This window comes from Varroa jacobsoni, unplaced genomic scaffold (assembly GCF_002532875.2).
Source record: "Varroa jacobsoni isolate VJ856 unplaced genomic scaffold, vjacob_1.0 scaffold_1398, whole genome shotgun sequence".
Taxonomy (NCBI): Eukaryota; Metazoa; Arthropoda; class Arachnida; order Mesostigmata; family Varroidae; genus Varroa; species Varroa jacobsoni.
Genome location: NW_019214300.1, coordinates 220,249 through 235,322, shown reverse-complemented (window position 1 = coordinate 235,322; position 15,074 = coordinate 220,249). Strand labels below are relative to the sequence as shown.

The window sequence follows — 15,074 nt, the reverse complement described above, 5'->3', positions numbered from 1 at the left end:
ATTCATCGTACCATAGTTATACTTTGGAATCGAATCCACGACGCAAAGAAGCTCGGAGAAATCTTCAATAAGAAATCAGTGATTGGCAGTTGGCTAAAGCTACGAGTGACGCAGAGCTACAACTTAACTGAGTGTGTGTGTGCGTGTTGCAAATCAATCGCTTGTGACTGTCGTCCTTCGAGGATCTACCTTCAAATTTGAATGCAGCGATGTTGGTCAAGGACGGCGAATCTCGTTTGAGGTGGCTGCAACTTATGGTCTTTGTAACTATGTTTGTCGGGTACGCCTGCTACGGCTACAACCGCAAAGGTGTGAGTTTAGCGTTGCCGAAACTTATGGAAGAGGGCTTGAAGAAGGAGCATGCAGGTAAGTCATAATGCATTGAGATGTCAGGAAAAAGCGCCGAACTTGTAAAACTCAAATAATTTTACAAATTCGGCGTCTTAACTTAAAAACTGATTAAAGAAGGTCATATTAATATTGTGAATGCATTTAGTTGTTAGCACTGTCTCAGTCAAACACTGGTGACGACGTAGATAACCCTATTAACAGAAAAGCTATCGTTTATTTATAGAACTCAGTACTGATACCGCTTGTACTCGTATAACCTTATTGAAACATCACTGTACTTCAGACTATAAAAACATGTTCTCCTATTGAGCTATTCATCAGGCCTAAAATAGGCTTATGTTGTATTTTGTTGTATTTCAAAAGTCAGAAGAAATTTACCGCACTTAGCGTACATTAAGCATTGATTATGTTCAATTAATATTGGCCCAAGTTGACAGGATTGAGATTTCAATAAAGTAGCCGCGCTTCTTGGTCGATATTGTATATTCATGCATAGTAATATATGCATGTAACGATGAAAATTTTCCAACAGTGAAAATACGTTCATTTTATTTTAACTTCTCTAAAACGTCTTTCTCAGTCAGAACGACCATAGAAACCTAGTTTTTCTATTAGATGGTATTCGAGCTTGATATCAATTTTCTCATAATTCATTATTTAGCACTCCATAAGGAACTCCGTCCTTGTGAAATATTACATCACGTTTATTAGTAGCATTGAGTTAAAGCTAGCAGACTTCTATGATCATATAGATATGCCAAATGGCACATTTTTACTCTGGATTCCATTCCCCGATGTTCGATTTTCCTACGTCGACAGAAACAACTATCATTGGTCTACCGTCACATAGTGTCCTTAAAGATCTATTCAAGCAATTAGTTTCTATTGTGCCTGCGTCCAACTTGGCAGCCGCCGCCTCCTAAATTGTACAATCAAAAGTAGTCATTATGCCAGATACGATCCTGTATGAACGTTTGAATTGTGTTTTCGTTTATCAAATCTCCCCGAAATTGTGTTTAGTTTAGTGAAAGATTGCCACCGCTATTCACCGTCTAATTAACATGCGGTGCACTCATTGCCTTAAACTGTTCGTTCGGCTATCAGCGTCCTGCAAACACTATTATAAAGCCGCATTACCCTGTACGACTCTTAATGGCCCTAACACTGTTGCTGTCGAGCTTTCGTGCAGGACCTGGTTTACTTTAAATACTGCTGAGGTTCTATTAGCGGCTTGACATTACGGTACCATAGTGATCTCAGACTCTTGGACACAGCGTTCGTCAAGAGCGCCAAAGCTCCCCGCTAGTGCTGGACTAGAAGCAGACGCGTTGAAGAAGGGACACCTGCATGTACACTTGATTTATCGTCTTGTATTTAGTGAGCAGATGGTTTGGTGCTGTGAATTGCGAAATTTTGGTTTTGTGGTGCATCATTCCTGCGGACGACAGCGGTGCTCTTCTCGTCAATGTGTTTATAGATATGGGTAGTCATCAGTGGCTAATAGTGATGGTGGCTGGCCATGATCCAGCACACCTGCGATTAACGTCGAGAGAAAGTCCCGTTGGAGCAAAATGTTCCTTGAAGTATCTCTACTAATTTGGCTTATAAAACGCGAAAAATCTACGCATTTAGATCTATGCGATAATGAGTGCGCTTGGTAGTCCCTGTTCATAATGTCAGAGAAGTAGTTGAGTTTGTGTTGCACTGTCAGAAGCCGAATGAAAGGTCTATAAAGTGTTGATGCATTATATAATATGATGAACGAATACGACGTAGGGCTTGTTAGATAACGATTAGTTGTCACTAAGTGATTTAGACGGCACTTATGCAAGTGTACGGGTTCGCTTTGCATGACGGAGTAAAGTCCAGTATTGCTAGATCATAGATTTCCCTGATCCAAAAACTTGATGGGCAAACTCGTACTATGAAGTGAAACTTCAATGCATTGCACCAAGCCGATCATATATATACGTATTCATTCACCGTCTAGCTTTGTAATGGTACCTTACACTTGTTGCCCAGCACAGCTATGTACTGAAACGATGATAGTTTAGAGTCTATGATAGTTCGTCCCGGTTTTTGCAGCTAGGATATTTCTCCGACTGGAGACGACTGAATAGGACCGAGAAGAGATATCAAGAGATCACCACTGATCGATGATTAATGGCCTTTCAAAGTAGAAAAAGCCTGATGAAAAAAATCTTCAAGATGCAAGCGTGTGAAGAGAGGTGCACATGTAATAACGGGAGTGCTGAGTCCAGGGAATTGCAGGGAATCTTCTACTGTTAACATAACTGATGGAGAAATTAATAGTGGAAACGGAGGGATGCTCGTCAGGGTGCCCTTAAAAATATTCTTCTAGAATTTTAGTCCTCACAACTTGAAGTTATAAAATGAGGTAGTTATTTGGGAGCGTTTTCTTTTTTCTTAGTAATATGTTGGTTTCGGTAACATTTTGGAAAACACCCTGTACAAAAATATATTTACACAAACATTTTACAATTGTGCAAAAATTTACCAAATACAACGCCAATATACTGCTATGTAGATATCATGTAGCAACCTACAGCTTATTTTTCCCCTTATTCTCATAAAGTAACGCTAGTATACATATTTTGAAACAATGCTATTCATATGTAAATTTTTATTAACCATGGGATCCCATCATACGTAAGATTCCAAAGAGATCTTTCGGTGAGCAGTTAAACCCATCAGAAGAAACATGGCTTCTTTGGCGTATCATACTTGTGTAAATAACTACATGCTTAATCTTTATTATATACAAAGGTAATAAACAGTGCGGGTCTTTAGCTTGTACATATTATATTTGCCAATGATGGGCAGAAGCAACAGCAGGTGCACGGCTCTTATTGAACTAATCTCTCATATAGCTATCTACAAGCGAACGATGATCAGCGCCGCATCTTGATACAAAACCTCACAGACTCGCTTTGCTTACAAATTGTTTTCTGACAGCGATTATCAGTTTCTTGGATAAAGATTCGTTTTCATTGTTTTCCGGGCAGTTAACAAGCGACAAGACCTTTCGCTAGAATTTACTTTTGGTTTTGGCATGGCTAGATTTGGTCTTTCGGCTACGATTTTTCTAGTTTTTGTATACTATTGTGGAGTAGAGACATATCTATAACAAAAATACACAAAACAAGTAATATATTTATGGTACAGAGATGCCTCATCAGACGTTTGTTTTCAATTGATGAATTGATTCGTAATTAACAAAGTGTTTGAAACCTTATTGTTTAACCCTGACATGAGTGAAAGATGTTCATTAACAATTTTCGACAAAAAGAAATTGGATTCAGTCGTGCGGCGAATTTTTAAAAGGATAATTTTATTAAGTATGATATGGTGTCATATCAAATTAATCATCTAGAACTCCTCATGAATATTTTTGGCTGCATTCACTGCCTTACTAGCCATAAACGTTGCTGCTTGCACGAGAACTTCGATCGTGGAAAGTTTTCCGTCCTTGTTGGTGTCCGCCTTACGAATCAATTCTTCAGCTTCCCTCTTTGCATGAATGGGGTTCATCGGGTCATTGTACAAAAGAAGCTCTTGCAACGTGACCTGTAAATGCCAAACGCCAACCTGAGAGTTAGCGGAGAAATAGGTCAAACGGCAAATAGCCAATTGTTTACAAGGCGAATACTGGTGTGTCGCTTATAGCGAGATAACTACGAGAAAGCGACCTCATCTGGGAACATTTCATTGTTAAACTATTTAAAGATAGCTGCGAATATAAATCGTACGATTTCGAGATGTTCGAGGGGAAAAGAATTCGTTACTTTTGGTACCTGAATAGCCGTGCATAGGCTTGTAAAAGAGCATTCTACATAGGCTTTGTTCACTTTTATTACACCATTGGACTGTTATTTAGGTTTAGACAATACTTTTCGCATAAAAGTTATAACTAGTCGTATAGTGTTGTTAATTAATGCACGATAATGTTACGCACTCCATATGTATATGGAAGTAGATTAAAAAATTAAAAAATGTTACATAAAATAAAATATTTCACATAAAAACTGTTAACGATCAAGTCACGTAGATGGCCACATCTATGACACACGCTTTTATATGGATAAAAAAAACTTGAATTTAATTATCGGTGTTTAACAAACCTTTCCATCGTGATCCGCGTCTATAGCAGTATGAAACTCCACCTTTTTCTCAGCAGTCTTTTTTTCTGTATTGCCGCCTGTTTCTTTTGAATCGACGGTCGAGAATTCGTCTTCGCTCAAAGTTCCGTCTCCATCTGTGTCCAAATCGGAAATTATTTGCGTAACCTAAAATTAATAGAAAAAATCGACTGCAGAATACTGTCTATGTAAATTAATAGCAGATGGAAGAAAGCGGGCAATAAAAGTGAAAGCAATCACATAAATTTTTTTTTGTATTTTTTTGTATTGTAATATTTTTTACGTGCTGTGGTGCGGCAGTAATTTATGGTGATCTTTTTTGACCGCTCAAGCCACCACATGAACACATGGAAAGTAATTACGATTATTTGGTGCAAATTGTTGATTCGAAAATTAAAATTAAACTGCTTTTGCGGAAAAATTAATTATTGCTAGCATGATGCTAGAACGCAATGGCAAAATAGTGCCTTAAACATATTAAAATTATTATACTTAATAAGTTTTATTAATAAAGTTCAAAAGTTAATTTCATGTATAAAATCAAACCAGTAGCGAGAATTCCATCGGCTTCGCTTGATTTCGTTCAGAAGTGTCAACATTAGTTATTGATAAACAAACTGTAAAAATGTTGTCTAATTTTAATCATAGATGGTATATTTATATTGTTCAACATAAATTTAAGTTGGAATCAAAGTAAATCATTTATTGAAGGAGACGCGACAGTGCTTACATTGTCGAAGAGTTTTAGTACGAACATAATATCATCATCCACGGGTTTTAATTACCATATTGAGGAGCGAGACATGTGAGTGTTCTGGATGTCGAAAAGTGAGAAATTCGTCGATATTTAGTCCAGCGGGGTCGGTAGCTGTTTCGAACCTGAATAGATCAAGATTTAGCGAAATTCTCGACATTAGCGTATATCTAGGTGAGCTACATTTGTATCACCGCAATGTGCATTACTCAGGTGAAACACTAAGAAATATCGATTTTCCTATGGGCTGCCATTATTGTGCTCAAGGAAGTAGAAACAGTGTAGTTTTTATTTATCGGAACTATGCGAGTGTAAAGAAATCATTACAGCATCTGCCCAGATAATAGCAACAAATTTTTTACCTAAAATCTGCCGACCAGCAAATTTTTATTTTATTAATTATACATTTTATTATGAAAAATTATTAAAAATTAATACGATTAAGGGCAAGTATGTTTAGTTTTTAAAGGCCCAATTCAATCATAGGCCTTTATTGCAAATTTCACTATCATATGTTTGAAATTTCATAACGATTTTTTTCATCGTTAGACTTAAGAACAACAGTACGAGATGTTCCATTACCAAGCAGCCCGGTCAAGCATGATCTGTTCTTTAAGTTTGCGCGGAAGCCCTTTGAGGTCCCTGATGTATTTGTTGGAGTCCTCCTTCGAGTATCCGCTTTTGATGAGAGTGCCAAAGGCAAATTCCTCCCAAGATACTCGTCCATTGTGGTTATTATCCATGCTCACAAACGTGAAAAAATTATCCTTAGCTGCTTGTATAAAGTGGTCTTTTACCTAAAAAATAACGTCCAATTTAAGAGCAGTGTTAAATGGTTGAACTTATGTTAACGTTATCTTTGTACGGAGATTTCGGTATTATATTTCGTGGAATCATAAATGAACCTGTAAACAAATTAAACCATATATTTTCGGAATTTTGTCTAAATTGGAGCGATCGTTATTTTTTTTTTCTATGTTATTTGATTCAAATATTAATGTAATCGAAGACCAAGATGCGGGCGCGCAAAACTAAAAAGGGGTGTATTTTTCTCACCTTCGCATTGATCCACGTCTGAAGTTCAGGTAGATCAAGGAGGCCATTTTTGTCGACATCGGCATTATTGAACACTTGAGCAAGAACGTGCTCAGGGGTGAGCCCTAATGTGGTATTTCCATCGGTTATGTTTGAGCCCACAATAAGCTCTTTATGGAATTCTGCATTTAAATCACCATCCCTCTCAAGCGGAACTCCGTTAACGTGTGTTGAACGGGACCCTGGAAGGATACGGCCTGAAAAAAATCCACAACGTAGTACGAGGTATTAAGAATTAAAAAGATTTGAATGAACATTCACTAACTTTTCTTACTGGTGGTGTTCGCTAGTTGAGCCTACTACAAAAAAGTTTGTAATATGCAAAAGAAGTAACAACCATACATAAGTTATTACTAATAACTTATAACTAATAAGCACAAATGCAACTTTTCTGTTATCCAAACCGTTTACCAGAGATACACCAAACTGCCTACTGATAATTAATAAAAAAAAAACTTAAATAGTGCTATTTGAATAGAGATCTACAATCTTTTCAAGTTTGATTTTTGATTAAGCTCGAACTTCGATTTTCTCTGAGCATTGCTGTGCCTTACGTTGCAGACTGCCAATCTCAGCCGATTTGTTAAAAGGCCTGAAAATATGAGAAGACTAAGTAAAAACAAACTGTGACAAGTGTGTACAATGTGCGGTTATAGCAAAGCTATTCTTATCTGTAGCCTGATAGGGACTCTTTTTGGCCATTGTTTGCTCTCATCTATCTTGCAAATATCATTTACTTTAAACGCCAGTAATGCTCTCTAACCTCAAAAACTGCAGTTATCACGTATGAGCAGTATTATGTTATGCAGTACTTTCTTAGCCGATATAGCACACATGGGCACTGTGTAAGTTCCTAAGCCCTTGACAAGATCGAAGCAAGTGAACATCTGTGTAATAGAACGGACACTGAGCATGACTACGTAATCAACGCTTCTTATTGTCATTGTATTGATGTCCCGCAATCAGCATTACAATCAACTTACCCGTAACAATCACGCTGCATAGGCCAATTACCAGTAGGTAGCCAAGGTGTTCCTTATTCATCTTCGTTTTTGCCTTTCTGCTTGTGTAAGGACACAAAATAACTCACAACGATATACACGTCATTTGTCAACTCTTCCAGTTACGGTACAGAAACTAAGTATCGTAGCAGTTTTGTGGTGAATCGAAAAAAACACCGTCAATTTCTCTAATACTGTTCACTGGCACCGCTCTATACGACAGCATTCAACGTTCTTCTCATATAAATAAAAAATATATATATACCTTGACGCTATGAATACTTTACGGCGTAGTGTTTTTTTCATACTCAGTTTTTCTTTTTGGAAATGTTTGTCGAGGAAGTATCGCCTCCTTGTGTTGTATTCTTCTTGCGGACAGTTTATCTCAATCAAATAGTTGTCGCATCTGGGTATCATTGGCATTTTCTACATAGAGTTAGCCCATAAAAGCACAATCCGTTCACATTCTGTCTTAGTGCCATCAACTACTCGTAATTAGTAGCGTCGATATAAGGAATATTAGGGTTGTTCGCCGAAAAGAACGACCACAGTTCTAATGTTTGTAGGACTGCGCCAAACGATTCTGGAAGTAACGAAGGTGAAGCTACACTGAAAGCGTTCAGCGACTATACGTTTGCATCGTTTTCGCTGGCTGCGTATGTAATGGTAATGATCAGACAGACAAAGGTTCATTCAAGCTGGTCTGCTTCCTTTTCAAAACCCCAATGAATAGCAAGCGGACGAATTGGCACTGGATAGAACAAACCAACGGCACGCTATAGTACCAGTTTTCGTTGCGCCAATAACAAAGACTAGAGCACCCGGGTAAAGAAAGACCGAGCTCTTGGGAGAGGGAAGGGTACTGCTGCGCATCGCAGACGAGCCCCGATCTTCTTGAGAGAGAGAGAACCGCGATTTCGTCAAGCACTAGGTCAATCAAGGTTCTAAATTCTATTAATAAAGTACTCGGAATATATTCATTTATCGGACATCGTCTTTGAAATTAGCCGTGAACGGGTCACAAGCAGTATTGTACAGTGCGATAGCGCTGATCCTAGAGTTTTAGTACCTTAAAAACGAGTCTATTAGATGGTGTGTAATTTCGCAATGGAATGGGTAGATCGCACCAAGCAGTACCTGGATCCGAAAATTGCTTAGAACACTCAGGAATAGTATGTAGATGGCAAAAAAAAAGCCTAAACACTTGTTTATTATTAACCCAATATATGTGTATTCAAGTTATTATTATTTATATTACAAGTTTCTCTATTCAAAGGATGTCTGTTAATGGAAACATGCTATTAGTACGGTCTACGCACACTATTGTATTGTTCTAATCACATATCAACCCTATTCTCAGCCGAACATTTTTACCTTCCGTTGAAATGTTTTTGTCTTGTCAATTTTAAGGAATCATTTAAAGTGTCTGGTAAGTATGTTGTCGAAAACGGTAGTGAACTGTACATCAATTTAGCATATGTCGTTTTGGCCCTATCCTTACTTTGACAGGTTTAATTGTGTCCTGTCAGAATCTGGCGTATGCTGTAAGCAAATTCGCAGGAGGCATTTTATCGGATCAGCTATCAGCCCGACGTTTGTTCTCCTGTGGCCTTATCTTGTCCGGTATTGCGACATTGCTGTTTGGCTCAGCCAATTCCATCGGCCTGTTCTGCACCTACTGGTTCCTTAATGGGTTCGCCCAGGGTGCAGGATGGCCCAGCTGCGCGAAAATTATTCGACAGGTAAGATCTCACGGAACAATGTTTATATAGAAGCTTTTAAATGTGTGTGGACGTGAAAATTTGATAATTTTCTTAGTAATGTATAGTGCAAAGTTTCATCGAATACCTATAATACGCTATAACCTAATACTGTAAAAAGGACGATTTTGTCGCACAAATATAGAAATCAATTACTAACATTCAGTTGGGGTGACACTTAAAAAATAAGCCCTATTTTTGTGGATTGTTTCCAAACTGGGATATTTATTTTTCGTACTGTTTTTTTTTGTGAAGCTATTGTCGTATTTCGATACCCTTGTTTTAGGCTCCAAAGGTGGGTACGTTAGTTAAGCAAAAAATGTGTTTCACGTTTCTCATTTGGCTCCCACCGTGGTTGAAGACTATCAGAACAATCTCAGAATAAATGTGGTGTGTACGACGAGGGCTCTAATAGCTGAAAGTAGGAACTTACAAGTGGCTTGCTAATTCGAGAACGGCATTTCTGCTTGGCTTTTTCGAACCTGTCGAATATTGTTACCTTGACCCTTTTTAAAGGGAGAAAATTGCTAGGTAAGGTTGCAGCAGCTAGATACGGAATTTCGGCTATCTGCAGAACAAATATCTTGGGTTGCTTACTTAGCTTTTTGGCATTCGCAAAGAATGCATAGCAAAGGATATGGTAATAAAGCGTGTGTAGGAAATTCTCTACTTTTTTTGCACCCCGACTTCTACTCATTTGGGGGTAAATTCATGATTTGAACCAAACAACGACAACAGCTCCACAAGGAAATGTAATGTATTTTGAACAGTACATAAAATTTATACAGCATCAGTGAACGAAAAGGAAGTTAATAAACGAAAATGGCCATCACTTATGCATGAAGCACATGGCTTTCCAGTCTTTACACTTCCAGGGAGGTTTCAAGTATACCTTATAAGTCATAGAGCTTTACTGTTTCTGAACGCTCTTGAGTGAAGTCTCTCTTTTTGGTCACTTGTGTTGCTGCCATTAACACAGCTTAATTTTAGAAACATCATTTTGTCGAATGGATGTCTCTTTTTTCTCTACTTCCTTTAGCCTATGACGCTTATCGTCGTAATCTAAGCTGTATACTTTATCTAAAGAACTGATTTCATTTTTATGGTTCTTGACATGGTAATCTGCTGTACTCTCAAGTGGTACCATCCGTCCCAGTTCGGTACTTGGTGGAGTATTCTGTCAGCCTCCACAAACGTTTCCGGTGGAATCGCTCCATTCGTAGTCACATGGGTGATACTTCACCACGGCTGGAGAGCATCGCTCTTCGTAGCTGGGGGTGTCTCTGTTGCAATGGGGTTGATTAGCCTCTTCACTCTATTCAACTCACCGCTAGATCTCGGACTGCCCAGTCCACTTACGTCTGGGGACTCATCATCAACGAACAAAAAAACAGGTTTCTCGTATCGCTTAGTTTAGGTAAAACACACTTAACATTATACGTCCCCGGAGTCTAAACCAAACCTGATACCCGTTTATATAAGTCGTTTTCATTGACTGGGGGTTCATTCACTTTACCTGAAACTGTAGTATAAAATACCTTGTATGTACCATAAATTTGTATCTTAACAACTTTGGTACAGCTCTTTGATACGAAATTAGGTTACAGTAGATGAACACTTATAAAAATGCACGTTGAAGCTCTAAGTCATACCTTTTTATTGTATAGCACATAAATGCTAAACCATTTGTGTAGAAAAAAAGTACCGTTTTTTGCTTCGCCGGAAAGAATAAACAGAAATATGGGTTGATCACATTTAACTGCAGACGAAGAGGCCAAACCTACAAAAGCAGCCAAGGAGGGAGGCCTGGCTGACCTTCTGAGAAGTTTCTTCCTCTGGCTAATAGCAGGTGGCTACCTAATTGTGTTTGCCGCTAAAACCGCTGCCGTTGACTGGGGGCAAGTTTACCTTATGGATGAACACAAACATTCGGCCTATGACGGTAAGCGTAATTTACCTCTTTAAATTTACTGGTTGTAGCATGGACAGTTTTTTTTTTTTTATCAAGAGGACTCGACAACTCTGTATTGTCATTTAACTTTTTTCAAAAAATGCATTTTCCTGTCTAGTTTTAATAATTGTTTCGTTCGAGTAACAGGCAGTACGCTGACATCAAGTATCGAGTCCGGAGGTTTCTTTGGCGGTATTCTCGCTGGTATGGTAACGGATGTGCTCGTCGCGAGACACAACCGGCGCTTGTATAAGAATAATGCTCGAATTCCTATAGCTGTGTTTTGTTCTCTAATTGCCGCTGGCTGTTTCCATCTACTTGTCTTCAACGTCGACCATAGCACATCAAAGGTGATTGAATCTCGATTGACGATATTGGGGCCGATCAATTTATGAGGTAGATGTCGATACCTCGATAGGAAATTTGCTGTTGCAATAACGTGAGCGCCTCGCCATAATTCACTTGCTACCACGTTATCAGAAATCGTAGCTTATTGATAAGTTTTATAGGCATTATTTGTCTAATATAATCAGACTGTAAGCAATAAGCATTTGACCAGAGTAATGTGAAATATAACGGTACCAGTTCCGTCAATTCGTTCACATAACAAAAAGTCAAACGAAGATCCGTTTCTACCACGCAAAGAGGAAAAACAAGAATCCTAATACGGGTAAGTGGTAATATAATTTTACGATTTTTTCATGTTATTATGTTTTGACAGATCTACATCGCTGGCTTGGGAGCGGTTCTGGGCGCAAGCCTCTACGGAAACATCACGCTTTTCGGTATCATAGCATCGGAATCAGCACCTTTTCATCTGTCCGGTTCCTCGCATGCGCTAGCGGCGCTCGCTGGCAACAGTACGTCTTCCCTGTTTTGCCAAAATCTTAATTTTTTAGGGTGTCATAGTTGGCTAGTCATCACAAACAAAGCCATGAGAGTGCGTCGATAAGTATGTTAGCGTTTGCGTTTAAATTAAAAAATATATATATTATATAAACGACTGGACCTGTCTATGTAATCTGATAATTACAGAAAAACTGTTATAAATATGTGTATGTGCTCCCAAGATGCTTCAAATGAGCTCTTTTAGATAAACAAGGAATACTATATCTCTCATATTAAGCATGTCGTTTTTTAGCATAGCCCTTCTTTTTGGTTAGAAAAATCTAATTCTCGTTTGAAAGCAAGGACATTGTTACATTTTTTTACTGTGTAACTTTATTGGTCGATTCTATCTAGAGGTATTTTGTTAGTTAGATGTATATCCTTGCTTCTATCACTTCGTTTATCTCATTCAAACATCTGTATTGCTCCTCTGGGCGAGAGCCTCACTTTTAAAAGCATCTGGAAATATGATCAAAACAGCGCAAAAGAAATGTTTGCAGAACACGTCGATGACGCTACTCCTTCCTTATGTTGTGCATTTAATTCCCATCACTTCAGGACGAGCTTTAGGCCAAAGTTTTTCCAATTTAGACCGAATTATCTAACTGAACAGGTGCTATTAATGCCGTGGCAAAGACTTAGTTCGTTAATTTTATTTATGCGTGGTTCATGAGCAGGTCGATTTGCGTGGATGATTCCTCTTTTTCGCATGTGTAATCGTATGTACAAATAATGGTGTTATATTCCCATTTTTCAGGTTAAACATACTTGTCAATTTAATGCATGCTCAAAAAAAATCTGGTTTTTTCTCTAGCAGCTCGGTTCAGGCTTGAAAATATCGTAATGCTCTATGCACATCTACAGCAAGATTGTAAAGCCCTTGAAATTTCCCTATTTTTTCTAATATTTCTAATCATTTGCAGTTGGTGCTATCGTATCGGGTCTTCCTCTCAGTATGCTGGCAAGCGCCATGGGCTGGCGGTCTGTCTTCCTTCTGCTGGAAGTATTCTGTGCGACTGCTGCAGTCGTCCTATCCGTGCTCCTGCGCGTGGACGCACGTATTGCGAGGCATTTGCATCAAGACTAAGTATTAGAACAATCCACTTCTATTAATCCTCTACATGCCGGGGCCTCAAATGATAGAATTCACTAAATTTGACGAAAAATATAGTGTTTCAGAGGCACGTAGCGCTGTCATGTTACGACGCCCATAACTGGAATACACCCAGATGCTCGAATTCAAAACAACAAACGTCGAAAAATACCAGTAATATTAGCGTGGTACGACCCGGAAAAGATATTGTTGGGTTTCACGACGAGACCACACTAGACTGCGAAATAATTTTCCGTATATACTACCTGGACTAATTTTCTTCTATTTCTACGCATCGATGACATGTCGAATGTCTAAGAAGGCAATCTACATAGCACCGTGCATCTACATTTTTTATCCATTTACGTTAATTCAAAAAGCTTATTCCAATCAGCATCAACGGAATTCTTGATAAGACGACCGTTTGAAGCTCCGTCTACGATAAGTGACGTCTAAAGGCGAATTTATCATTTATATTGTGTGCACATTTGTGGCCGTTTCTTCCGACCACAATAAACCGGTGCAAAGTAGAAATGCTTTTGATCAACCAAACTGGAACTAACACGTTAGGAATGACCCTAATGTGGTACTTTAGAACAGAAATTAAAGCACTAATGCGTTCTATTATTTATTTCCTGTTAGAAATTCTACTAAGTTTAAAGATAGTAGAAATGATTAAGCAAATTCACATAGAACGTATCATATATGAAAAAACAACCGATTTAATAACAAACATCAACGCACTGGAATCTAATTAGGATTACAGAATGACAAATTAAGTCTGACCGGGACGTCGATGCAGAACTGTCAGTTTAATCTAAGTTATATAGCCAGTTTTTTCTACGGTACACACCACAAACGTAATTTTATCACTGACACAAACAGGCGTGTTTTAACCGTGAAGACTTGCGCACGCAGGTCTTACAAATTCGATATATTTTCATGTGCGACTCTAGCATACTACGTAAACTTCAGTGATGTTTCCTAACGAATGTCTGAGGGTACGGTCCAAGATGGGCTAATTGACTCGCGAATCGTAATCCCGATATTTCTCCTCAGGTAACGGCTTCAAGAAAAGCAAGGTACTTTTAAATTAACACGACATGGCAGACTCACTTCTACATGCCACACGACGTTGCTGATTATGATTCTAAATTGTTCGTGGTATTGTAGCGCTCTTTGTGTAAGTCTCTTAACGATTTTGGTCAGCTTTATCTATCCGTGTAGACGAATAACGAACAACCAATAAAAGAAAATGTCATGTTAAGAGAAAACAAAGTGAAATAGAATATGATTTGTTCGATTTTTGAAAAAAAAAATGTTTAAAGTATATTTAAAATAATGAGAAAATAGTTCTTTGAAGTAAATCCTAATGTAGTGCGTTTGTCAAAGGAGGAAAATAAAATTTACAAAGAAACCTATTTGTATATGCTTTGAAAAGTACTTGCTATTTTTTTCGCTCTAATGTAAACTAAATTTTCTAAATTCTGCCCAGACTGAATTTACTCTCTCTCATGATAAACGAGAGGCAGAAATCTATCATGGGGATAGCTTTCAGCCTGAGTTGTTTCTCCTGTGAACGATAACGATTACTACAAAATGTAATTTTTTTCCACTCTAAAACGCAAGAAGCAAATTAATTGTCACGATTTCCTAAGGGCTTTCGATCGTATTGTATTTTATCTGAGGATCGTAAAATTTTATCGTGGAACTCCAGGCCACATTAAAGAGTAGATAACTACTCAAAAATGTCTCTACCTTCAAATAATTAACTGAATAAGAGCTTCAAATGCTTTTACTTCCGTCAAGACCAAGTTTGTACTCTAGTTTGGCAGCATGGTAAACGACGACGTACGTTATCATCGCACGAACTCAGGGGGCGGTATACGTGAAGTGAAAAGAAAAAAATAGCCGACCTTTATATGACGATCGTTAAATCTGCGCTAACAAATTCAACGTTTTCCTCGATTACAGGTTGTTACAGATTGAGTTGTAAGCACACTCGAATAATATTATATACA

General features: G+C 38.2%; 2 protein-coding genes across 3 annotated transcripts; one reads left to right on the top strand and one right to left on the bottom strand.

The window, feature by feature from the left end:
- Positions 1-209: 209 nt before the first annotated feature.
- Positions 210-14,493, top strand: LOC111269576 (glucose-6-phosphate exchanger SLC37A4). The gene is made up of 7 exons (XM_022849296.2): positions 210-366; positions 8,871-9,103; positions 10,260-10,515; positions 10,887-11,063; positions 11,220-11,422; positions 11,794-11,932; positions 12,884-14,493. Exons 1-7 carry the CDS (start codon positions 210-212, stop codon positions 13,045-13,047), a joined length of 1,329 nt encoding a protein of 442 aa, XP_022705031.1. The 3' UTR covers positions 13,048-14,493.
- LOC111269579 (45 kDa calcium-binding protein) lies at positions 3,678-8,174 on the bottom strand. 2 transcript variants are annotated; one of them, XM_086972148.1, is made up of 6 exons: positions 7,344-8,174; positions 6,322-6,557; positions 5,848-6,062; positions 5,297-5,390; positions 4,494-4,658; positions 3,678-3,960 (listed from the first exon to the last, which is right to left on the bottom strand). In XM_086972148.1, the coding sequence occupies exons 1-6, from the start codon at positions 7,402-7,404 to the stop codon at positions 3,742-3,744; spliced, it is 990 nt and encodes a 329-aa protein (XP_086828274.1). In that variant the 5' UTR covers positions 7,405-8,174; the 3' UTR covers positions 3,678-3,741. The 2 variants fall into 2 exon arrangements, with proteins under 2 accessions (XP_086828274.1, XP_022705045.1); XM_022849310.2 differs by having other exon boundaries at positions 3,678-3,939; positions 7,344-8,169.
- Positions 14,494-15,074: the final 581 nt, after the last annotated feature.